Raw genomic sequence first — 24,792 nt, 5'->3', positions numbered from 1 at the left:
GAGATACTAAAACTTCTTGAGGCAGGAATAATTTACCCAATCTCTGACTCAAGATGGGTGTCTCCTGTTCATGTTGTGCCCCAAGAAGGGTGGGATCACAGTGGTTAAAAACGAGAAGGATGAGCTTATAGCTACTAGAACTGTCACAGGACACAGAATGTGTATAGACTATAGAAAGATCAATGCAGCCTCTAGGAAGGATCATTTTCCTTTACCTTTCATTGATCAGATGTTAGAGAGGCTTGCAAACCACACCTTCTTTTGTTTTCTCGATGGGTACTATGGATTTTTTCAAATTCCCATAGATCCAAGAGATCAAGAGAAAACAACATTCACATGCCCTTATGGCACATTTGCATACAGGCGAATGCCTTTTGGTCTCTGTAATGCCCCTGCAACATTTCAAAGATGTATGATGCACATTTTCTCTGACATTATTGAAGAGAAAGTTGAGGTGTTCATGGATGACTTTAGTGTCACAGGACACAGAATGTGTATAGACTATAGAAAGCTCAATGCAGCCTCTAGGAAGGATCATTTTCCTTTACCTTTCATTGATCAGATGTTAGAGAGGCTTGCAAACCACAACTTCTTTTGTTTTCTCGATGGGTACTATGGATTTTTTCAAATTCCCATAGATCCAAGAGATCAAGAGAAAACAACATTCACATGCCCTTATGGCACATTTGCATACAGGCGAATGCCTTTTGGTCTCTGTAATGCCCCTGCAACATTTCAAAGATGTATGATGCACATTTTCTCTGACATTATTGAAGAGAAAGTTGAGGTGTTCATGGATGACTTTAGTGTCTATGGCTCCTCCTTCTCGGATTGTCTCTCTAATTTGTTACAGGTCTTGGAGAGATGTGAGCAGCACAACTTGGTGTTGAACTGGGAGAAGTGCCACTTCATGGTGCAGGAAGGAATAGTTCTTGGGCACAAGATATCTGAGAAGGGTATTGAGGTTGACAGAGCAAAGGTGGAAGTGATGGTGAATCTGCAAACCCCCACTTCAGTCAAAGGGATAAGGAGTTTCCTTGGGCATGCAGGGTTTTACAGAAGATTTATCAAAGACTTCTCAAGAATTGCCAGGCCCTTGACAAGACTGTTGTGTAAAGAAGTGGACTTCATCTTTGATGCTGAATGTGAAGAAGCCTTCAAGTTGATCAAGGAGGCATTGGTTAGTGCACCAATAGTTCAGGCACTAGACTGGTCCCGTCCTTTTGAGGTCATGACAGATGCATCTGACTTTGCTGTTGGAGCAGTTCTTGGGCAAAAGAAAGACAATAAGCTACATGTCATCTACTATGCCAGTAGAACACTTGACTCTGCACAAGAGAAGTATGCTACTACTGAGAAGGAAATGCTGGCAATAGTCTTTGCCTTTGATAAGTTCAGAAGCTACCTGGTGGGATCAAAAGTCATTGTATATACTGATCATGCAGCCCTCAGGTATCTGATGACCAAGAAAGATGCCAAGCCAAGATTGCTAAGATGGGTTCTTCTACTTCAGGAGTTTGATATGGAAGTACAAGATAAAAAGGGTATAGAGAATGGAGCTGCAGACCATCTCTCAAGGCTGAGGATTGACTCCGAAGTGCCTCTCAATGATAGTCTTCCTGAGGAATCACTGATGGTGTTCCATTCTTATTTGGAGTTTGAAGAAGTGGAGAGTATTCAAGAGAGGAGGATGCCTTGGTTTGCTGACATAGTGAACTATCTTGCTTGTGGAGTGGAGCCACCTGAATTAGATGCTTACAAGAGGAAGAAGTTCTTCAGAGAGGTTCAGAGATACCATTGGGATGAGCCCTACCTCTATGTCCTGAACAAAGATCAGCTGTATAGAAGGTGTCTTGCTGAGGAGGAGATGCAACCTGTGTCGCAAGAGTGTCATGGTTCAGCTTTTGGGGGTCACATGGGAGCATTCAAGACTGTGGCCAAGGTTCTTCAGAGTGGGTTTTGGTGGCCCACAATGTTCAAAGATGCTCAGTTAGTGGTTTCAGCATGTGATGCCTGTCAGAGGCATGGGAACATATCAAAGAGGAGTGAGATGCCTCAAAACCCAATTCTAGAAGTTGAGATCTTTGATTGCTGGGGGATTGACTTTACGGGGCCCTTCATTTCATCCTATGGGAATCAGTATATACTTGTTGCTGTGGACTATGTCTCCAAATGGGTTGAGGCCATTGCTTCCCCTACCAATGATTCCAAGGTTGTAGTGAAGCTGTTCAAGAGCATTATCTTCCCAAGATTTGGAGTTCCAAGGGTTGTCATCTCTGATGGAGGATCTCATTTTGTGAACAAGACGTTGGAGGGTTTGCTGAGAAAGAATGGAGTGAAACACAAGATAGCTACTCCATATCATCCTCAAACTAGTGGCCAGGTGGAGGTATCTAATAGACAGATCAAAGCCATTCTTGAGAGAACTGTTAGCTCAAGCAGAAAAGATTGGAGCAAAAGGCTAGATGATGCATTGTGGGCTTATAGGACTGCCTTTAAAACTCCAATTGGGACATCACCTTTCAGTCTGCTATATGGGAAGAGATGCCACCTTCCTGTTGAGTTGGAATACAAGGCTATGTGGGCTGTGAAGTTGCTGAACTTTTATATCAAGACAGCTCAAGAGAAAAGAGTCATGCAACTCCATGAGCTTGAGGAGATTAGGCTTGAGGCTTTTGAGAGCTCCAAGATCTATAAGGAGAAGACCAAAGCTTTGCATGATCAAAAGATTCTGAAAAGGGAGTTCAAGGATGGTGATTTGGTGTTGCTGTTCAACTCTAGACTTAAGTTGTTTCCAGGAAAACTTAAGTCTAGATGGTCTGGACCCTTTAAGGTTCTTGAAGTCAGGCCATATGGAGCTGTTGTCTTGGAAGGAAAGAATGGTCAAGAGTTTGTGGTGAATGGACAAAGGATTAAGCATTATCTGGTTTCACAAAAGAAGGAGGAAGCTACATCAGTTCCCTTTCTTGATCCACCGCTGTTAAACAGGTTTCCAAAGTCAAACTTAGAGACTTTAAACAAAGTGCTCTTGGGAGACACCCCAAGCTTATCTTTGTACATAGTCCTTTTGATTTCTTCTCTTTTCTTTTATGTTTTAGAACTTTTTGATGGGTTTTGTGAGTTGTTCTCTGGTTCTAGGTGATTTTTGGAGACATAGCTCAGTGATGAATGGAAGGGAGCATATGAGAGGGCTGGGGGAAGTGTTTAAGGACTGAAAAACTTGGAGAACGCCTCAGTGCTACCTAGGTGTGCGATCTGGATCAGGAAGAGCCCAGGCCGCAGCAGGACTCGCAATTTACTCCGGCCTGGGCGTGCTACCTAGTGAAAGGAGTCCAGGCCGCAGAAAGAAGAAGAACAGGCCAAGAGTTCTAGTCCCAAACTCTGCTACCTGGTGCTGCGGCCTAGAAACAATAGAAGCCAACCCGCACATCCATCCGCAAAACACTCCGGCTTAGGCATGCTACCTGGAAGCACGAAGACTAGGCCGCACCAAACAAAAGGAGTCCAAAACGTCTAAGTCCTAAACTGTGCTAGCTGGTGCTGCGGGTAAGAAGAGAGGAGTCCAGGCCGCATGAAGACTCTCAAATTACTCCGAGATGGTCGTGCTACCTGGGAAACATGAAGACTAGGTCGCAGCAATGGAAGAGTGGCCGAGGAGTTTAAGTGACAAAAGCTGCGGCTTAGGTGTGCTAGCTAGGAAAAAGGAGCCCATGTCGCAGCACAAGAGGGATGGCCGAGTTGTCTAAGTCCAGAAACCTGCGGCCTGGTCGTGCTACCTGGAAACAAAGGAACCTAACTCGCAGCCCAACTCTCAATTTACTCCAAGTTGGTCGTGCTACCTGGTGAAAGAGGTCCAAGCCGCAGCAAAAGAGGAACAGCCAGAATGTCTAAGTAACAAACCCTGCAGCTTAAGTGTGCTACCTGGAAACAAAAGAACCTAACTCGCAGCCCAACTCTCAATTTACTCCAAGTTGGTCGTGCTACCTGGGAAGAATGAGTCCAAGCCGCAGCAAAAGAAGAGTGCCCAAGCTGCCTAAGTCACAAAACCTGCGAGATGGTTGTGCTACCTAGGAACAAAGAAGACCAACCCGCACATCCATTCGGAATTTACTCCGAGTTGGTCGTGCTAGCTGGAAAACATGAAGAAAAGGTCGCAGAAGAAAAAGAAAGGCCTGAGTAGTCTAAGTCATAAAAGCTGCGGGATGGTTGTGCTACCTAGAAACAAGAGGAACCAAACCGCACATCCATTCGCAAATTACTCCGACTTGGTCATGCTAGCTGGTTTCAATGGGTTCCAAGTAGCAGCAATGAGAAAAGATAAAACCGGGCTGAAGGATCTTTACTGTGGGTTGGTCGTGCGGGTTAGAAAGAGAATGACCAGGTAGCACAAAAATATTTCCGGTTCTGCACCAAGACGGTCATACGGCTCGATCCCGACGGTTCCCGGACGCACAAAAGAGAGAAAGGAGGCCGGTCAATGAGAAAAGGACGGGTCAAAGCCTTGACTGGTCAAAATAGATCTATTGACCACCAGTCCAAAGGATTGACCCTGTCCCACACTCCCTCTTCCCCACAACAAACCCGAGTTTGCAACTCTTTCTCTCATTTCTCTCCATTGTTTTCACCATATCTCTCTCATTTCTCCACCAAATTTGTTGATTCAAAGTGCTCTGAGCTCGTTTTTGAGTTGTTAACATCATCCTGATTGCATTTCAAACTCGTTGCATCTTAATCCCAAGGTATTTTATCCTGTTAAAATTCACCTTTTTCCATGTTCTTCAATGGTGATTTATGAGCTTCAAAGTGTGGAATCGATTTTGATAGGTAGTTTTAGACCTTGGAATTATTTTTATAAATGCTAGGGTGCTAGATAGTCTTGGAAAACAGAGCACTTTGTTGGTGATTCCTTGTTCTTGAGTTTTGAAAATTGTTGCAAGTAATTCATGAAGAAAAATTGATTTTTTTTTTAAAAAAAAAAAAAAAAAAAGAGAGATGAATTGGTTTCTTGCTGAGTCTTTGCTTTGCACTCTTGTTTTTGCATTGCTATGAACTTATTGGATTGATACTTGGCTTGAGAAACCTGTTCATGTGGTTTTAAAATCGATTCTTGCAACAAATGTTTTTCAAAATTTTGAAGAATTTTGTGAAGCTTGTTCTTGTACTAACATTGTTTTTGAGAATCTCTTGGCAGATGACTGAAAGAACCAACTCTCTGGCTAAGAAGAAGGAAATGCATCAAAGGGCAAAGGTTTGGTCTCAGGATCTTCAAAGCCAAGAGAAAAAGGTCAAGGAGCAAAGAATACCACAAAGCAAGGGAAGTGTGATCCAGCGCCAAAAAGGACAAGGCCTGAAGGAAAAACTTTGGTGGTTGCTTCTGGTTCCAAGAAGAAGGGGAAACAATTGGCTGTGGTATCTGAGAGTGAACAGACTGAAAGTGACTCAAGCAGCTCAGCTGGTGGTTCCCAAGGCACCATTGAAGAGGGATCAAAGAAGTTCAAGACAACTGAACCAGAAACACTTGATTATCTGGCTAAGTTTCAACAGATAGAGATCCAGCAAGGGAGATTCCCTGATTTGGACTTTCTGAAGAAGATTGGCATCTATGAAGATGTCAAGACTTTGCTTGGGAACATGGGTGTTGAGTCACTTTTGGAGATGAGAGAGATCGCTTATGAACAAGAGTCTCAAGAATTCTTGGCGTCCTTTGAAGCTTTCATTTACTACCCAGTTCATCTCAACTCGCTTCGAAGCTTTCTGCGAGAAATGGAAAACTCGTCAGAGCAAGTCTACGCCGAGATATCCCCAGGGGAATGGACAAGCCGAAGCAGCCAACAAGACGATCCTAGACGGCCTAAAAAGAGGCTCGACGACCAAACTCGAAGGAGTCCTTTGGTCGCATCGGACGACTCTGTGCCGAGTCACTGGAGAAACTCCATTCGCTCTCGTCTATGGAATGGAGTGCGTAATTCCCCCTGAGGTGGATTTCCCAGGGATTCGACGAAGACTTCTGCCAGGACAGGAGGGTTTGAATCACTTAGTGATGCTGGACGAACTCGACTTAGTCAACAAAAGGCGTGACCAGGCTTTAATCCGAGTTTAGAACTACCAACAAGCAACGGCGAGATACTACGACAAAAATGTCCGAAGCCGAAGATTTAAAGAAGGAGAGCTCGTTCTTCGAAAAGTGTTCCAAAACACTGCCGAGAAGAATGTAGGAAAGCTCTGAGAAAATTGGGAAGGCCCTTACAAGATTACAAAAGTAGTTCGCCCAGGAGTCTATGAACTTGCGACGGTAGCAGACGAAGCAATTTCAAGGTCGTGGAACGCAATGCACCTAAAGAAGTATTATCACTAAGGCTATAACACGTCAACATGAACTACGGGACGGCTTGATCCCTGCAAAGGATACGTAGGCAGCCCCTCTGGTTCAGCTGTCCCCCCTCCTAAAAAGGGGGGGGAGTAGGTACGTATACACATACCTTCATTAACTGTAAGATTTCAGCTTGTTGAGTCTACTATCTCTAAGATCATTGTCACTTCGGCTAGTTTTTTCATTCATTTTACTCCAGCTAGTTTTTCATTTACTCGTGTTCACCTTGGATGTTTAATTCATTCATTGTCATTTCGGCTACTTTTTCATTCATCACTTGCGTCCACTTCTCCTAGACTTTTACTTGTCCTTGCATTCAATTTTCTGATCTATAGTTCTAAAACACCTCGCCTCGTTGCTGGCCACAACGAGACAACAGTCACAAAGTTCTCTAAATGGACTTTTTATCACCTTTCCTAGGACGAGGGTGCAAGTCACATCCTCTATGGATTAAAATCAAGCGCGCTATACAGATTTTGGACCAAAAACGTATCGGTCACCACAGTTCGTCATCGCACACGAGATTGTAAGTCGAGACTACATCGCTTTCTCTAAAACCAAAACGAACTCTCAAAACCCGGCAAATGCATTCACCCTCTCGAAAACGCCGGTCTAAAATCGAACTCTGATATCCCTCTGATATCATCTAAGGACATAGACCTCGGCAACGAGAGTTCTAAACTTAGCGCCTCAGACGGTCAGAACTAAATCTGAGTTAAAATGTCTCGCACTCTCTCTTTCCTAGCTCAAACGCCTTGGCGCTAACGGTCGAATGCATAAAAGAACGTTAATCTCTTTTGTCAGAGTTACCTAAAACAAGGACATGTCACAAAGCAACTCCCAGCTCGTGATTTAGATTTAAACAGAAATTATACGATATGTGGAAAAACCAACTATAACTTAAACAGCCTATTCCTTAATCCGATTTTTTTTTTCGACCTTTCGTCATGGTCCGGCCAAAAAAGAAAACACAAGCACTCTTGGCCCGGCTTGACGAACCAACTAATGACAGCTCGGTCCAACAACAGCTTCCGAAAAAGTTTCCAATCCGAAAAAGTTTCCAATCCGCTAAAGGCAAAAGTAACAATTCCAAAAAATGACTAAGGGGAAAGACAGGTATAACCACTACCAAATCAATCCATCAATAAAATCAATAGTCAAGTGGATAAAGCCATCCAGGCGCCAATTACGAAAAGTGGATAAAGCCATCCAGGCACTTAGTACAAAACGCTAGAAATAAAAGATAAGGGAGGAAGGGGGAGAGTCAAGCTGCTGATTGCGTCTCTCGCTCGGCAAGGAGGTTCGAAAGGGCTGGCGTACCCGTGTTCGATCCGGTCGGATCTCCAACACCCAGATTAGCCGCTGTCTCCTCAATCGGCTCGTTACCCAGGCAGGTGGCTACAGAGTCCGGCGACACGGGCGAGAAGACTAGCTCACCTCGGATCTCGGATGCGATGCGCTCATACGCCTTATCGTCGATGTATTCGCTCTCCGAACGCTTTAACTTCGTCTCTTCGTCATCGAGAGTCGGGCCATCCGGTTTCCTCAGGTCGTCGATCATAGCAAGGTTGCCATTGATCTGCCCAAGCTCATTCTCTTCAATTTTGGCCTTCTCGAGCTTGGCGAGACCTTCCTTCACCTTGGCAAAGCGTTCCTGAAACTTGGATGTCAACTCTCGCCTCGCTTCGTTCTTCGCACGCTTGACCTTATCATCAAACAAGGCATCCTTGGCCTCGATACGCCTCTTAAGCAACCCCACCTTGGCGCTTTTGGCTCTCCTGGCCTCTTCGAGGCGAATAACCGTGACGGATACCTTATCGACATCGGCATGAAGAGCTATCTTCTCCTCTTCCAGCCTCTTCACCTTGGTCATCGCCTCGTCAAGTTTCCCCTTTGCCACTGCGGTCTCATTCCGAGCTTCATCCAGACGACGTTCGACCTTAGACAGGTCCGCCTCGCACTCAGCCATCAGCTCGTTGATAGCCGCTACAAACTGCAAAGAATAATATGTGTTAAACATTTAGCCGGAATTCGACACGGAAAAGTAGCTGGAAAAATAAACAGAACAGACCTTGGTACCGCGCTGTGCCATTGCACCATAGGACCTCGGTCTCCTCAGCTGCTCGGGAGGAGGAAGCCGCGAAAACATCACCGCCGAGGCATCCGGGTCGTCGACGACCAGTTTGCGTGAAGCGGGATCACCAGACGCCGGCTTGCGTTTCTTCTTGGGCGGCTCGTTTTTCTGAACAGCCACGCCTTTCCCTTTCTCAGTGGCTGATAGTTTTTGACCAGCGTCGTGTTTCTGTAGATGTGAAGCTGAGGGCCTTGACGACTTCGGGAGAGCCAAAATAGCCGAGTTGGAAGGTGTTTTGCTATGAGCCGCAGAATTGTCTTTGGGCATCTCGGGGATGATCTCACCTGGTTCCACCTCGGGCGCCACCTCCTTCTCAACCACCTCGGCAACATTCGCCCCCACAGCTCGGATCACGCCTTCCCCTTCACGGCTCGGTGGATCGTCTTGAGGGATAGCCTCGGCCTCCGTTTGAGCCGCCTCGGCGGCTCGTTTTGCAGCCTCTTCCTCTTCATGCCTCTTTCTGTCTCTAAGAGTGATGATCACCATTTTTTCCCTTGTATCTCCTGAAGAATTCGAAGACGAAGTGCTAACAGGTACTCCGGCGAAAATCGCTCGCGCTCTTTCCACTCTCTCAAACGTAAAGTGCTTCCTCCAATTGACTCTCCGAGCCGCAAGGGTATCTCGAACAACGAAGAGGTCGTCAGGAACTGGGGGAAGAATGCTCCGAACAGCAAAAACAACACAAAATAACCAGTTTAGTGAAGAGAAAATCGTACCATAACAGCTCCGAGCCGAGGCAAAGCTTTGGATCGGCTACCAAGTGGTCCCCAAGCGGTCTTGGTTTTTCGGACGAAGTCCTCGCCAACCGATGCCTCGTTCACCAAGACATAGACGAAACGCGCGGTCCAAAACTGATCTTTGCTTGGGAAACCGCCTATAATCCGGCGATTAGACTTGTTGGAGATATAAAATCTGCCTCCCTTTGGAGCCTTTCTAATCGCCAACAAGTTTAGCAGATGATCCAGCTCAATGTCGAGTCCGCATTCAAAACCCAAACTAGGATGCCGATCATATGCCGCAAGCCCCTCGGCATAATCTGCCCAATCGAGATCCCGTGTTTCCACAGGTACTCGAGGATAACTCCAGGGATCGGGAAACAGAGGAAACAGAGCTCGAAGAACACCTCGTACAGGGTAAAGTGATTTTCAGGGGGTTTGTCAGCTCGGTCGCTATTCTCTGGAATGACGAATTCCACCGCCTCGGACATTCCAAAGCGACATCGCAACGCCTCAAGCGAGTCGGGGGAAGAAAGTGTGGCACCAGGCGGGTCAGGTTTTTGTCTTCTCCCTCGCTTGTGTTTCCCCTGCCCTGACAAAGAAGCACCTCGGGATGCCATGAGACGTTCTAATTCAAGCCTCGCCTCGACTGGATCAAAGGGAAACGCTTCTTCCTCAGCCTTTATTATGGCATAATCAATGTCTTCAATATAGGCAGAACCCCGGGAGCAGCTCGTCAAAACCGACGGCTTGTTATTGGGAGAGCAAGCACATGATGGATTTGAATGATTCGACGCCTCGTCGCCTTCGGATGAATGATTGGAAGGGCTCGGCAAGACAGACGCCTCAGAGGACCCTGTTACGCCTCTCACCTTGGCATCTACGCGGCTCGACACATAGTAAAAAAGTGGATCCAGCGAATCGTCGGAACGGTTCAACATGGTTTACAGTTTGTACAGGAATTACTATACTACGAGGCGAATTTTTGTCGGAATAATATCTGGAGCGACGGAGGCCTCCGAACCCTAGCCGGAAAATAAATAAACTAGAGAGAGAAAGAAGAGAGAAGGGAGAGCTACCTTTAGTGAAATAGCCGAGAATCTTCTTCCGGAAGACCAACGGTCGGGAGGTCTGAGTCTTCAGCTGATGTCTCGGCATAGTTGTAACAACACGCCTTGTCGTTTATTCGGCTCGGCATTCTGTTTCGCCTTTCGCCAAACACAGATCGGCATTGCTAACAGAAACGCCTCGTCGTTATCTTGAAACATGGCTCGGCATTGCTAACGGAAACGCCTCGTCATTACCTTGAAACAAGGCTCGGCATTGCTAACAGAAATGCCTCGTCGTTACCTTGAAACACGGCTCGGCATTGCTAACAGAAATTCCTCGTTGTTACCTTGAAACACGGCTCGGCATTGCTGATAGAAACGCCTCGTCGTTCCTTGAAACACGGCTCGGCATCAGTAACAGAAATGCCTCGCCGTTGCCTTGGAACATGGCTCGGTGTTATCAAACAAGAACGTCCCGACGATTCGACATCTTTACACAAAACGCCTCGTCGTTTATTCAGCTCGGCGTAGCTCCCACAGGTCGTCTGGTCGTTAATAAGACGCCTTGGCATTACTTTATCTCAACACGCCTCGTCACAAGGCACGGTTCGGTACTATATAGGGACCATGTCACTAAAAACAGCTCGCCATCATCTATGAATGGCTCGGCATTTCCCTTCAAACAGCCTCATCAGCAAAAGCTCGTTATAATGCCACGTAAAGAATGGCTCGTCCAAAATTGTTTCATAACGGCCTAACTCGATGGTTTATCCTATGGCCAGGAACAATGAACCTCATCACTCTCGTCTCTGAAACTGACGAGCTGGGGGGCTGACTGTTGGGGTCGGTTTCACCCCTCCTTGATCAAACCATCTCGAAAATGACCAAGTACCGAAGAAAACCGATTACGCGAGAGCAGCTGCCCGCCAGACATGAACCGAGCCGACCTACGAAACAAGTGGGTCGAGCCGTATTCATCAAGGCAAGTGTACCGAGCCGCGGACAAAGACAGACGGGCCAAGCTGTACAACCAGATTTCCATTGCAAGTAGAATCAAAGCAATCTAATGGTTAGATCTCCAGATAAGGTCGATGCACTGAAGGCGAATCAACACAGTCCGAAGCTCACCCGCGGCCAAAACATCACCTGTCGGGGGTGCGAATTTTTTGACCGCGGGGAGTTTATTTCCGAGCCTCAGAAGCCCATCTAAAGCCGAAGTCTTTCCCGTCATTATTTCTGTAAGCCCTAGGCGTTCCCGAGGACTCAAGACACTATATAAACCTCTTTTAAGTCATTTAGAAGGGTGTGTCACATTTCTCACCAGGAACCCTAGAAGAGAGTCTCGCCGCGAAGAGGAGCCACCGAGAGGGGCACCATCGACCCTCCTGCTTCAATCTGTTCTTCGTTTCTAACCTTTGTCTATTTCAATTCTCTGCAATTTTAAATACTTTTGTGATGTTAAACTCAGCTATGTCTGAGTAATTTCCGAGTTGGGTTTTTGAGGAATTTTTCAAAGGGAATTTCATGTCTTGATCATATGCTTTATTCGATTTAGGGTTCATAATCTTCTAGGATTCCTTCGTTCATTTGTGTTCCCTATGCTGTTTCTGTTGCTAACTACTTAGAAATTTATCTCAGTAATTGAAACCACGAGAGTGCTGTATCGAATTACCAGACCTAGAAGTGATCGAGCGAAATCGCTATAGGAGACGAAAGCTACCTATAGAAAATCGCGAGCATGGATGAATTCTGTTTTTAATGCATGATCTTATTCGCAGCATGAGAGCGAGAGTTAATTGCTGTGTTGAGTGATTAGATGATTAGGGTGACGAGAGATGGCTAATCTTACATGCGCCTATTCGAGTTCGGGATCATCACTAGATGATTACCTTAATCAATTTGTTTGTCTTTTGATCAATTCATGAACCCCTGCGAAAACCCATTAGAACCAGCACTTGATCTTTATTGTTTTACAACCTTTTTATTTGCATTGCTTTTAGATTTAGTGACACCAAAACCAAAATCCCTCATTTTGCTTGTTCTTCTAGTCTTAAGTCTTGATTTTTTCGTACTGAAAGCTCAAAATCTATGTGGTTCGACCCCTAAGTACTATAACGAACATCTGTGCACTTGCAGATATTTAGGGTTATAAATTTAAAACGTGAAGCTAGAAGTAACCCTTGATTCTCATAGCATCAATTTTTTGGTGCCGTTGCCGGGGATTTTGATTCCTTTCGTTGCAAATCTCTGCTTAATTCCGTAGAACTCTTTCTAAATTTTATTTTTCTTTGATTTTTCAGGTACTTTTTTGATGAGGGGTCGGGAGCATATCCTTGATCCTCTCGCTGAAGAGGACCCTTTTCTAGATGGTTATCCATCTGATGATGAGCTTAATGACCCAATCAATAATGGCAATGAAGCGATTGGAGAACCAAACTATGCCAGGAAGGGAGAGCAGCTGATTGGAGAATGCGATGCAGCCCACAAACTTTTCGTACATAGGGGAGCAATTCGACCACCTTTTCCTAAGGATGGCGACTCTGAAGCTAAGGTACAATACATTAGCTATCTCAAAAAGTATAATGGTTTTCCTACATAACACCCAATAGATCATATTGAGGAATACCGATTACCATATGTGTGTCCTTTTTCCATTCTCTCTAACTAGTAGAGCTAGTAAGTGGCTTAAAACTTTGCCACCTGCGTCCATAAGGACGGGGAAAGAGTGTAGAGAGGCTTTCCTAAGTCACTTTTACACCAGAGATCATTCCAATCTCTTAAGGGAAAACATCCAAAAATTTCAGCAGAAGGACACAGAGGACCTCTATGACGCCTGGGAAAGATTCAGAGATTACCAAAGAGATTTTCCACACCATGGTTTCTCCAAGGAGCACCTGATGACCATCTTCTATCATGGAGTTAATGAGATTGCTGAAACAGTTCCTTCCCGTTTTCTTTCAGTCCTTCTCTTGAGTGACCAAAAAATATTTTGTTCCTCATTCTCCAGCGTTTTTGCACATATCTGCCGATAAAAACTTAAGAGAGAATGCATGAGTTTTGAAAATAAAGGCTTGGGTTAAGGGTGTGGTACAAGCTAAAGATGAACTGGTCATCTAGGACAACAAAGAGTGGTAACAATAAGATAAAAATGTCCTAGATGTATATCATGATGCCTTCCTAAAACCATTGATGAGAAAATTAGATGTCAAGATTAGGTCCAATTAAAATGAGCCAGTATATCCTGTCAGAAAATATCTCCATGATTAGAAGTCCGTTGGTGGGATTTCTTAGTGTAGGTATTCTAGCTACTGCCTAATCTAGTACTAAATCTTGAAAGAGCTTTTTATGAACGAATGGTGTAGAAGCAAACAGGTTGGTTATCATCATCGATTTTTGTCATTATTCCCTCAAAACATATTTGACCTTTGAAAACATATTTTGAAACTCAAAAGACCTTTTGAAAAGTTTTAAGAAAACCGAAAAAACTTGAAAAATTTTGAAGAAAAATGCATAATGCAGAGGCTCATGCAAGAGAAGGTGGTCAGCAAGGGATGGAATCCTCCCCCGGACCTAAATCACATTATCCCCAGTGTGAAATAAATCAGGTAAGAATGAGAAATAGAGTATGTAAGAACTGAAAAGATAAAGTAAAAGAAAACTTATGGTGCTGGTGATGGGATGTGAGGTGGTTATGGAGGTGATAGAATAGTGAATGATGGATGGTGGTTGATGTGGGTGGTGCTTGATCAAATAGGGGCTGATTTGAATCAAGGTAGAGGTGGAAATGGTCAAGGGTGCCCGGAATGTGCTCGGCCGCGAATCAAGCTATCGCGGCCACGACAAAATGTTTCTTGGCTGTCGCTGAACCTCTCTCGGCCGCAGTCAGCTCCTTTTTGATCTCTTTTTATTTAAAAATAATAATTTTTGATGCATACTAAGGCCTATATAAAATAAGAAAAACAAAATTTCAATAGAAAAAGAAAATCAAACTAGATAAATAAATACCTAAATGGGTTGCCTCCCATCAAACACTTTGGTGTATAGTCTTAAGCTAGACTTTGCAAAGAAAAAGACTTAGTTCAAATAAGATCTTTTCCTAAGACAAGTGTTTTTCGAAATCCTCATGTTCTCTCTTGCAGGTGCTTCACCACTCCAGAGTTCTTCTGGTTCGAATGCTTGTGCTCTATGCTTTCCTCCTTCGCTCTTAAGTGGTGTAGCTTCATAGAAGATGTCTTTGTCGCTATTTGAAAAAGAAAGTCTCCGGTTGGGCCAATCCATGATGGCTCCAACAGTTGCTAAGAAAGGCTATCTAAGGATAACTGGATATGAGTCATCTTTGGTCTTCACTATGTAGAGATCGACATATGCTAGGCAATCTCCAATCCTTAGAGGAACGTCTCGGGCTATGCCTCTTGGAGTTGCACTTGAATCATCTGCTAAGCTTATCTTTATCCTGGTGCTTGAAATGTGTTTAATGCTAAGTCTCAAAGCAGTAGCCTTGGAAATCATGTTAATACAAGCTCCATAATCACAAAGAACATTGAGAAATCTTTCACCTCTAATGTCACAAGAGATAAGAAATTGACATTTGTCTTGAACTTTGTGCAGGGTTCGAACTAGTCTTTCTGGTGGATGGTATGGTGCTTCAAATGCAGAGTAATAGTCACAGTAAAACTTTGCTGCATCGAAACAGATGATTGAATCTATGTAAGGCATTTCAATCCTCTTCAGTGATTCATCCCCCTCATTTATGACATGTGGTTCACTTCTGCGATCATCATGCATTGAATGTGAGGGTTATGCTCTTCTGGATCTTCAGAGGCTTGGTGTTTTCAACTCAGGAAAAAGCAGTGGTTCCCCGTGGGTAAAGATGTCGCGACCTGATATGTTCATAATTTGCATCATTTAGGTTGCATAAATCATCCCAAATCATGTTTTATTTCATGCATTTTAGGTCCTTAGGGTTTATTTTAGAACTTAGGAGATGCATTAGGTCCCAATGAGTCTTTGCATATTTTGAGTGTCTGTCAGGTGAATATGGAACTGAAAAGATGAATCCAGGAGGTGGAATGGTGAGCAAAGCTTGAAAAAGTGGAAAAATCAGGTCTTGGGAGATTATCGGCCATTCTCGCTGGCCAGGAAGGTTTTACCGGCCATTTTCATGTACCGCGGGAAGCTTTACCGGCCATTTTCACGTACCGCGAATGAAGTGTATCGGCCAAAATCTCCGGGTGTGAACGAGTCTCAGAAATCTCCTGTCCGGGGAGCCTTCCGGTCCGATTCAGACGGCGGGTCCTTCATAGAAGTTGGAGAGCATTGGAGGACGGTCTCATAGCAATTGGAATCGTGGAATTCGGACGCGTGAGCAGAGAGATAAGCTCGTCGGAAGAAACCCCTGTCTCGCAGGTATTCCGGACCGAGCAGATCAGTTCTGAAGGATGCGAAGGACGGTGCACTTCCAGACCGATTCAGTTTCCGCGGCCTTCATGAGAATCAGAGACATTTGAGTCTTCTTTCCAGAACAACCGAGATCAGTCAATTCGGAGCTTTGAGCAGAAAGATACGGTCTCCAGAATGGACACATGTCTAGACGCTTCTCTCTGGTCGTGTAAATGCACTTCAAAGATGTTCCCTCCAGGAAACCTTACACTTCCCAAGCACTGAAACTTCCTTCATCAAAGTTGGAGATAAATGAGTCCTCTGTCTTCTGAAACCGGAATCACTCAATTCGGACAGGTCTCCAGGAAGTTACACTCTCCGGAATGCGAGATGGTCCAGACAGCCCAGGATGACTAAGTTAAACATGCCACGGTATGAGGCTTGGCCGTGGCAACATCTTGCAACCTTCGGCGATTGGCACGAGCTGAATGCCACGGTCTAGGACTTGACCGTGGCAAATGAACAAGAGGCTGGAGATAACTTCTACACAGTTTCGGCTTTTGACACGATCTCAATGCCACGGCCTGAGACTTGGCCGTGGCAAGCATATACTTGGCTGGGAAGGTCCTCACATGCATGCGAGTTTTGGCACGGTGTGAATGCCAAGGTCTGGAGGCTTGACCGTGGCAACCTCTACACATCTTCGGCGTTTGACACGGTTAACTTGCCACAAGTCCCAGATGAAGCTTGATCAGACCGCGGCAACAAAAGGAACCAAGAACACAAGTAAAAACTTTGACACGGTCAGGAATGCCACGGTCACACCAAGGATGCACCAGACCGTGGCAAACCCTTCTTTGCCCATCAAGGCCGGGTCAGTACCCGGTTTGTTCCGGGTTGACCCGGTTCGCCCAAGCCTCCTTTATAAGGTTTTTAGACCTAATTTTTGGGGAGAACTTAATCTACTTTTAGTCTTTTTTCCCCCTTTTGTGAAAAACCACTTAATACACTTTGTTTTAGAGAGTTTAAATCGATTTGCAGTTTCTTTCCATCTTGTTCATCATTTCTATTCATCAAAATCAACTTCTAATCATGATTAACAACACATCTTGCAAAGGATCTAGTGTGTTGATCATGATTAGTGAGTAGTTACCTTAATGAGGTTCTAGATGTGTAGGTTAGGGAGCTAAAGTGTTAGATTAGGAGTGCTTAGGGCTAGATTCATTGGTTCATTTCTCTAAACAACTGTTCTCTATGCTAGATCCTTGATAATCACTTGATCTAGATTCTGGGAATTTCATGCACCAAAAGTGTTTGATGAAATTCCTGAAAGAGTTGTGTTAGAGGTTTAAGTAATTTTTCATCATAGGAATGATTTGTTAAATGCTTGAATGATCATTGAGAACTGTTTATTAATGCATATTGATTCATATTTCACAAATGGGAATTTGGTTTGAAAATGGATTAGTATAGGGGTTAATACCTTCATGAGAGGATTAACCTAGATTAGAGTTCTTAATCACTTGAATCATGTCTCATCATTGTCATTAGCATTTCTAGTTTAACACTAAAGCACCCTAACCAACTATCATGTCTAGAATCTCATGCCTCCATCATATCATATTCACATCATATCATTTGTCATTGTCATTAGTCTTTAATCCTGTTTATGTTTATATTTGTCTCTAGATTAATCAAAACCCACTCTTGTTTGCTTGAATTAAGAACTTGATCATATAGCTTAGTGTCTAACACCACATCTGGATTGATAAACCTCTTTGTGCTACATTGACAAGGGGATTGATAGCCCTGAGACCCTAAAAAGTCTTGTCTATCAATTGGCGCCGTTGCCAAATTGTGGTTTGATTAGCATTAAGCTCTGATCTGTTCTTGAGATCAGGTGCTTACTTTCTTGTTTTTACTGATTCCTTTCAAGTTCTGTTTGTGATTTCAGGTGTATGAACACCAGGTCTAGATCAAGAAGCTGTGGTCCTCCTTTTCCTCTAAACGACAACATCAACCTTTTGGTACCAAGGAGGAGAAGAGACAGACGTGGTAGACAAATTGATCAGACCCAGATGGCAGAACAAAGAGATCACGTGGTAGATATAGAACAACCAGTTCAGGAGCAACAGGCTCAAGGTCATGGAGCTGGTATTGGAGTTGGTCAAGGGCTTCACCAGGGTAATGTTCAGCAGGAACAGGTGCACCACCAACAAGCTTATGTCCACCAAGGACAAGCTCAAGCTCATCAACAAAGGCATCAGGCCAATGTTCAGCAAGGACACCAGGTGCACCACCAACCCCACCCTTTCCAACCACAGCAAAGAAGATATGAGCAACCCCAAGTCTATGTTGGAGAGAATGACAGGGCCAACGCTCATCAGTATGGAGCTGGTATTCAGGCACCACCTGTGCAAAACAACAACTTTGAAGTGAAAGCATCATTGCTGAATATGGTCCAGAACTCAAAGTTCCATGGGTTAGCAATGGAAGATCCCTTGGAACACTTGGACCAGTTTGATAAGGTGTGTGATCTGACCAAGATAAATGGAGTTTCAGAAGACAGCTTTAAGCTAAGACTATTCCCATTCAGTCTTGGTGATAAAGGTCATCAATGGGAAAAGAATCTCCCAAGAGGCTCCATTCAAACCTGGGAGCAATGCAAGCAAGCCTTCTTATCTAAGTTCTTCTCCACCTCAAGAACTGCAAAACTGAGGAACCAAATCTCTAGCTTCACTCAGCACAGCAATGAAAGTTTTGGTGAAGCATATGAGAGATTCAGGAGCTACACAAACCAATGCCCACACCATGGGTTTAGTGAGGCTTCTCTTCTCAGCACACTGTATAGGGGAGCTCTTCCCAAGATTAGAAACCAGCTGGATACTGCATCCAATGGGAACTTTCTGGGTAAAGAGATACATGCTGCTTTAGAGCTAGTGGAGAACTTAGCATTGAGCAATGACACTTATGGTGAAGACTATGACAGATCAAATAGGTCTGAAGGTTCAAGCTCAGAACAGAGGCTCACCAGAGAAGTTAAGGAGTTGAGGAGTGAATTGGACAAGCTGAAATTCACCACTCAGAAACCAATGCATTTTGTTGGAGAGTATGAGGAACCTTCTCAAATTTTTGAGAACATAAGTGAAGAAGGTCTTACCCAAGAGGAGCTCAACTACATTGGGAATCAGAGGTTCCAAAGATATCAGTATGGTAATGCCAATCCAAACCTCTCTTACAGGAACACCAATGTAGCTAACCCACAAGACCAGGTCTATCCCAATTCTCAAGCTCCAAAGAACTTTGTTCCCAAGAACAACTTTCAAGGGTCATTCCAACCCAAGAATCAATTTGGTCAGAATCAGAGTTTTGGTCAGCAACAGCAACCATTTCAGGGCACTGGTTACACTTCACAGCAGCCAAAGGCACCACCAGGGTTTGGTCCACCACAGTTCCAACAGCAGGCGCCGGTTCAACAACAGTTTCAGCCACCAATGGTTCAACAGCAGCCACAGATGGGTACAGATATGGTTGGTATTCTGCAACAACTACTTCAGGGTCAACAGACTATGCAACAGGAAATCAAGGAACTGAAGCAAAACCAAGCATCAAGCTCAAGGAACCAAGGTCACCTACCTGGAAAACCAGAACCCAACCCCAAGGAATATGCCAAAGCAATTACACTGAGGAGTGGCAAGGAATTACCTGGTATTGAGAACAACAAAGTGATCATTGAGGACAATGATCAACCTGAGGGGGAGGCAGCCTTAAAGGATGATCAAGTTGCTGAGAAACCAAGGACAGAAAAAGGTAAAGAGGTAGCAAAGGAACCAGAACCAGAGAAGAAGTATGTGCCACCACCTCCATACCAACCCAAGCTCCCATTTCCAGGGAGATTTAAGAAGCAACTAGTGAACAAGGCAAGAGCTGTATTTGAGAAGGCACTCAAAGAGACACCACTCACAATGCCTCTCATTGATGCATTCCTAATGATGCCAAAGATGGGGAAGTTCTTGAAGGATGCAATTCTGAACAAGACAAAAGAGCTTCAAGGCATGGTAGTACTAAGTCATGAATGCAGTGCTATCATTCAGAAGAAGTCCATTCCAAGGAAGTTAACTGATCCAGGGAGCTTCACACTCCCTTGTGCCATTGGACCTCTTCTATTCTCTAGATGTCTTTGTGATTTAGGAGCATCAGTCAGCTTGATGCCATTCTCCATAGCTAAGAAGTTGGGCTTTAGAGTTTTCAAACCCTCAAGGATTTCTCTTATCCTTGCAGATAGATCAGTTAGATTGCCTGTAGGTATGTTGGAAGATCTACCTGTCAAGATAGGTGGTTTTGAAGTTCCAACAGATTTTGTTGTGCTGGAAATGGATGAGGAACCAGTAGATCCTCTCATCTTGGGCAGGCCATTCTTAGCAACTGCAGGAGCCATCATTGATGTGAGAGGTGGGATAATAGAGCTTCAACTTGGGTCTGAAAGGCTCAAGTTTGATGTGAATGAGATGATGAAGAAACCCACCATTGAAGGTCAATGTTTCTATGTGGAGACAATGGACCAGTTGGCTGATGAGTTGCTTGAGGAACTGAACACTGAGGATCCTTTTCAAGCTGCTCTAACTCAAGAACAAGGAGATAATGAGCTCTTGGCTGAAGCAAGTGAAGGGTATAAGCTGTATCTGGACAATGCAAGAGAGCTGGGTCCTGAAACAAGGTTTTTGGAGCTGGAACAAAGAGGCTCTGAAGTCTTTGCTATCAAGGAATCAGTCACCAGCCAAAGCAACCTGGACCAGGACTGGAATGAGGCGGATGCACCCTCTGTTGAGCTCAAGCCTCTACCAACAGGGCTCAGGTATGCATTCTTAGGCCTAAACTCTACTTTTCCCGTGATCATAAATGATAACTTGCTGGAGCATGAGGAACGTGCATTACTTAGTGAAATAAGGAAATTCAGGAGAGCCATAGGGTATTCCTTGGCAGATATTAGAGGAATCTCTCCTGATATATGCACCCACAGGATCCACCTGGAGGACCAAGCCATGTCCTCTATTGAGCACCAACGTAGACTTAACCCCAACCTTAGGGAAGTGGTTAAGAAGGAGATACTAAAGCTTCTTGAGGCAGGGATAATTTACCCAATCTCTGACTCAAGATGGGTGTCTCCTGTTCACGTTGTGCCCAAGAAAGGTGGGATCACAGTGGTGAAAAACGATAAGGATGAACTCATAGCTCAAAGAACAATAACTGGCCATCGCATGTGCATTGACTATAGGAAATTGAATTCTGCTTCTAGAAAAGATCATTTCCCTTTACCATTCATTGATCAAATGCTTGAAAGGTTAGCTAATCATCCTTACTTTTGTTTTCTCGATGGGTACTCTGGATTTTTCCAAATTCCCATAGATCCAAGAGATCAAGAGAAAACAACATTCACATGTCCTTATGGCACTTATGCTTATAGGAGAATGCCCTTTGGTTTATGTAATGCACCAGCCACTTTTCAAAGATGTATGATGCACATTTTCTCTGACATTATTGAAGAGAAAGTTGAGGTGTTCATGGATGACTTTAGTGTCTATGGCTCCTCCTTCTCGGATTGTCTCTCTAATTTGACACAGGTGTTGGAGAGATGTGAGCAGCACAACTTGGTGCTGAACTGGGAGAAGTGTCATTTCATGGTGCAAGAAGGAATAGTCCTTGGGCACAAGGTCTCTGAAAAGGGTATTGAGGTTGATAAGGCAAAGGTGGAGGTGATGGTGAATTTGCAAACCCCCACTTCAGTTAAAGGGATAAGGAGCTTCCTGGGTCATGCAGGGTTTTATAGAAGATTCATAAAGGACTTCTCAAGGATTGCCAGGCCCTTAACAAGACTGTTGTGTAAGGAAGTGGATTTCATCTTTGATGCTGAATGTGAGGAAGCCTTCAAGTTGATCAAGGAGGCATTGGTTAGTGCACCAATAGTTCAGGCACCAGACTGGTCTCTACCTTTTGAGGTCATGACAGATGCTTCTGACTTTGCTGTTGGAGCAGTATTTGGACAAAAGAAAGACAAGAAGCTGCATGTGATCTACTATGCCAGTAGAACACTTGACTCTGCCCAAGAGAAGTATGCTACAACTGAAAAGGAAATGCTGGCAATAGTTTTTGCCTTTGATAAGTTCAGAAGCTACCTGGTGGGATCAAAGGTCATTGTGTATACCGATCATGCAGCCCTCAGGTACTTGATGACCAAGAAAGATGCCAAGCCAAGGCTGTTGAGATGGGTTTTATTGCTCCAGGAGTTTGATATGGAGGTGCTTGATAAGAAGGGCATTGAGAATGGGGCTGCAGACCATCTCTCAAGGCTGAGGATTGAAGAAAAAGTTCCCATAGATGATGCTTTGCTTGAAGAGTCTCTGATGGTGCTCCATTCATACTTGGATTTTGAGGAAGTAGATAGCATTCAAGAAAGGAGGATGCCTTGGTTTGCAGACATAGTGAACTATCTTGCATGTGGGGTGGAGCCTCCTGAATTAGATGCCTACAAGAGGAAAAAATTCTTCAGAGATGTCCAGAGATACTATTGGGATGAGCCCTACCTCTATGTTCTGAACAAGGATCAGCTTTACAGAAGGTGTCTTGCTGAAGAGGAGATGCAACCTGTGTTGCAAGAATGTCATGGTTCTGCCTTTGGAGGTCACATGGGGGCATTCAAAACTGTGGCAAAGGTTCTTCAAAGTGGGTTTTGGTGGCCTACAATGTTCAAAGATGCCCAGTTGGTGGTTTCAGCATGTGATGCCTGTCAGAGGCATGGGAACATATCTAAAAGAAGTGAGATGCCTCAAAACCCCATTCTAGAAGTGGAGATCTTTGATTGTTGGGGGATTGACTTTATGGGACCTTTCATTTCATCCTTTGGAAATCAATACATACTTGTTGCTGTGGACTATGTGTCCAAATGGGTTGAGGCCATTGCTTCCCCTACCAATGATTCCAAGGTTGTAGTAAAGCTGTTTAAGAGCATCATCTTCCCAAGGTTTGGAGTTCCAAGGGTTGTCATTTCTGATGGAGGATCCCACTTTTTGAACAAGACTCTGGAAGGTTTATTGAGAAAGCATGGAGTTAAACACAAGATAGCTACTCCATATCATCCTCAAACTAGTGGCCAGGTTGAAGTATCCAATAGACAGATCAAGGCCATTCTTGAGAGGACTGTTAGCTCAAGCAGAAAAGATTGGAGCAAAAGGCTAGATGATGCATTATGGGCTTACAGGACTGCCTTTAAAACTCCAATTGGAACATCACCATTCAGTCTGCTATATGGGAAGAGCTGCCACCTTCCTGTTGAGTTGGAGTACAAAGCTATGTGGGCTGTGAAGTTTCTAAACTTTGATATCAAGACAGCTCAAGAGAAAAGGATCATGCAACTCCATGAACTTGAGGAGATTAGGCTTGAAGCTTTTGAAAACTCAAAGATCTATAAGGAGAAGACCAAAGTCTTGCATGACCAAAGGATCCTGAAAAGAGAGTTCAAGAATGGTGATTTGGTGTTGCTTTTCAACTCTAGACTTAAGTTGTTTCCAGGAAAGCTTAAGTCTAGGTGGTCTGGACCTTTCAAAGTTCTTGAAGTGAGGCCTTATGGTGCCATTGTCTTAGAAGGGAGGAATGGTCAGGAATTTGTGGTGAATGGACAGAGAATCAAGCATTACTTAGTTTCACAAGGGAAGGAGGAAGCTACATCAGTTTCCCTTCTTGATCCACCAGCCTGCTAATCAGGTTACCAAAGTCAAACTTAGAGACATTAAACAAAGTGCTCTTGGGAGACACCCCAAGCTTACCCTTTGTAAATATGCTTTTGATCTTTTGATTCTTTTCTTTTTATGTTTTAGGATGTTTTGATGGGTCTGTTGAGTGTTCACAGGTGTCAGGTGTGAGTCTGAATCTTTGGAAAGTGAATGCAGAATGAAAAGAGATGAAGGAATGGAGACAAGCTTGTGCTCGGCCTTTGACATGGGGGCCAGCCACGGTCAAAACTAAGGCGTGGCAAGTCTCTTTGTGCTGCCACGGGGAGATAATCACGGTCTCAAGGCCAGACCGTGGCAAAGGAGGCATGTGTTCGGTGAATGCCACGGCCTTGTAACATGGAACCTAAGCGGCCGTGGCAAGAGAGAAAAGAAGAAGGACAATGCCACGGGTGGGGTTGCCACGGGAAGGAGTCAGGCCGTGGCAAAGTACACAAAAATCACAAACGTTCGGTGATTGCCACGGTGGGAATGACACGAGACACACCAAGGCCGAGGCAAGAACAAAAGGGGACCAGGCAACATTCGGACCATGCCACGACTTGGTTGCCACGGGAAGAAGCTTAGGCCGTGGCAAAATGAAGGTGAAACGTCCAATGCTCGGGGTTTGCCACTAGGGGTTGCCACGGGGTAAAGGCCTGACCATGGCAAAGCAAAAATGAAGCGGCCAAGGTTCGGTGTTTGCCACGGTCTACAAGACACGGTCTGGAGGCTTGACCGTGGCAAAGTTTTTGAGGGTTTGACCGAGGAATGAGCACTGCCACGAGGGGTTTGCCACGGGGACACAATCATACCGTGGCAAGAAGAAAGAAGAAGGACAATGCTCGGGGTTTGCCACGGCCTGAAGACACGACCAAGTCGAGACCGCGGCAAAGATACAGCATCCTCGAGTGATAGACACGGGCATGTGACACGGTTAAAGAGGCGCGATCAAAAATTTGAATTCCAGTTGACCGTACGGACGTTGACCGGTCAACAGACGCGCCAGGCCAGCTGTTCCCCACCACTCTTTCTTCTTCATCGCGAGTTTGCTCTCTCTTCTCCATTCTTGAACTCTAAACTTTCATATCTCTCTCGTTGCTGCATCAAATTGAGTGATTCCAACTGCATTGAACTCGTATTCCTGTCTAGTTTCTTGTTGCACATCCGTTTTACACTCGAAACTTGAAGATTCCAAGGTATTTAATCTGCTAAAACTCACCTTTTCCATACCTTAGAGTACTGTTCATGAACAGAGAAAAAACAAATGGAATCGATTTTAATGGGTTTCTTGATACCTTGGAATCATTTTGTGAATGTTGTGCAAGTAGAATGGATAGGGATTTCATGAATCTTGCTTGAGAATGACCTGTTCTTGGAA

At 44.5% G+C, this 24,792-nt stretch overlaps 2 protein-coding genes and 2 non-coding genes across 4 annotated transcripts in view; 1 reads left to right on the top strand and 3 right to left on the bottom strand.

Moving 5' to 3' along the window:
* Window positions 1-1,483, top strand: part of LOC112084560 — a gene marked incomplete at its 3' end in the record, with an annotated part of 134,264 nt that extends 132,781 nt beyond the window's left edge. Inside the window, exon 7 of the mRNA XM_024153711.1 lies at window positions 606-1,483. Coding sequence (XP_024009479.1) covers window positions 606-1,483 — 878 coding nt within the window. The remainder of the gene's footprint in view (window positions 1-605) is intronic.
* A 6,151-nt stretch (window positions 1,484-7,634) lies between these two features.
* LOC112084559 (uncharacterized protein At3g60930, chloroplastic-like) lies at window positions 7,635-10,161 on the bottom strand. Its single transcript, XM_024153710.1, has 4 exons — window positions 9,521-10,161; window positions 9,262-9,437; window positions 8,442-9,151; window positions 7,635-8,363 (listed from the first exon to the last, which is right to left on the bottom strand). The coding sequence occupies exons 1-4, from the start codon at window positions 10,159-10,161 to the stop codon at window positions 7,635-7,637; spliced, it is 2,256 nt and encodes a 751-aa protein (XP_024009478.1).
* A 2,879-nt stretch (window positions 10,162-13,040) lies between these two features.
* Window positions 13,041-13,150, bottom strand: LOC112084991. Its single transcript, XR_002898636.1, has one exon. It is a non-coding gene; the product is annotated as a small nucleolar RNA R71 (small nucleolar RNA).
* A 5,209-nt stretch (window positions 13,151-18,359) lies between these two features.
* On the bottom strand, window positions 18,360-18,466 carry LOC112084711. Its single transcript, XR_002898372.1, has one exon. It is a non-coding gene; the product is annotated as a small nucleolar RNA R71 (small nucleolar RNA).
* Window positions 18,467-24,792: the final 6,326 nt, after the last annotated feature.

This window comes from Eutrema salsugineum, unplaced genomic scaffold, assembly GCF_000478725.1.
Source record: "Eutrema salsugineum unplaced genomic scaffold, Eutsalg1_0 scaffold_4, whole genome shotgun sequence".
Taxonomy (NCBI): domain Eukaryota; kingdom Viridiplantae; phylum Streptophyta; class Magnoliopsida; order Brassicales; family Brassicaceae; genus Eutrema; species Eutrema salsugineum.
Note: the sequence above shows the minus strand (reverse complement) of the source record. Positions and strands in the feature narration are given on the sequence as shown.

Coding starts and splice junctions, on each gene's coding strand:
- LOC112084559 (XM_024153710.1), bottom strand. CDS start 10,161: ATGTTGAACCGTTCCGACGATTCGCTGGATCCACTTTTTTACTATGTG. Junction 9,152..9,261: donor GACCGCTTGGGGACCACTTG/GTAGCCGATCCA, acceptor TTCTTCCCCCAG/TTCCTGACGACCTCTTCGTT. Junction 8,364..8,441: donor TGGCACAGCGCGGTACCAAG/GTCTGTTCTGTT, acceptor TATTCTTTGCAG/TTTGTAGCGGCTATCAACGA.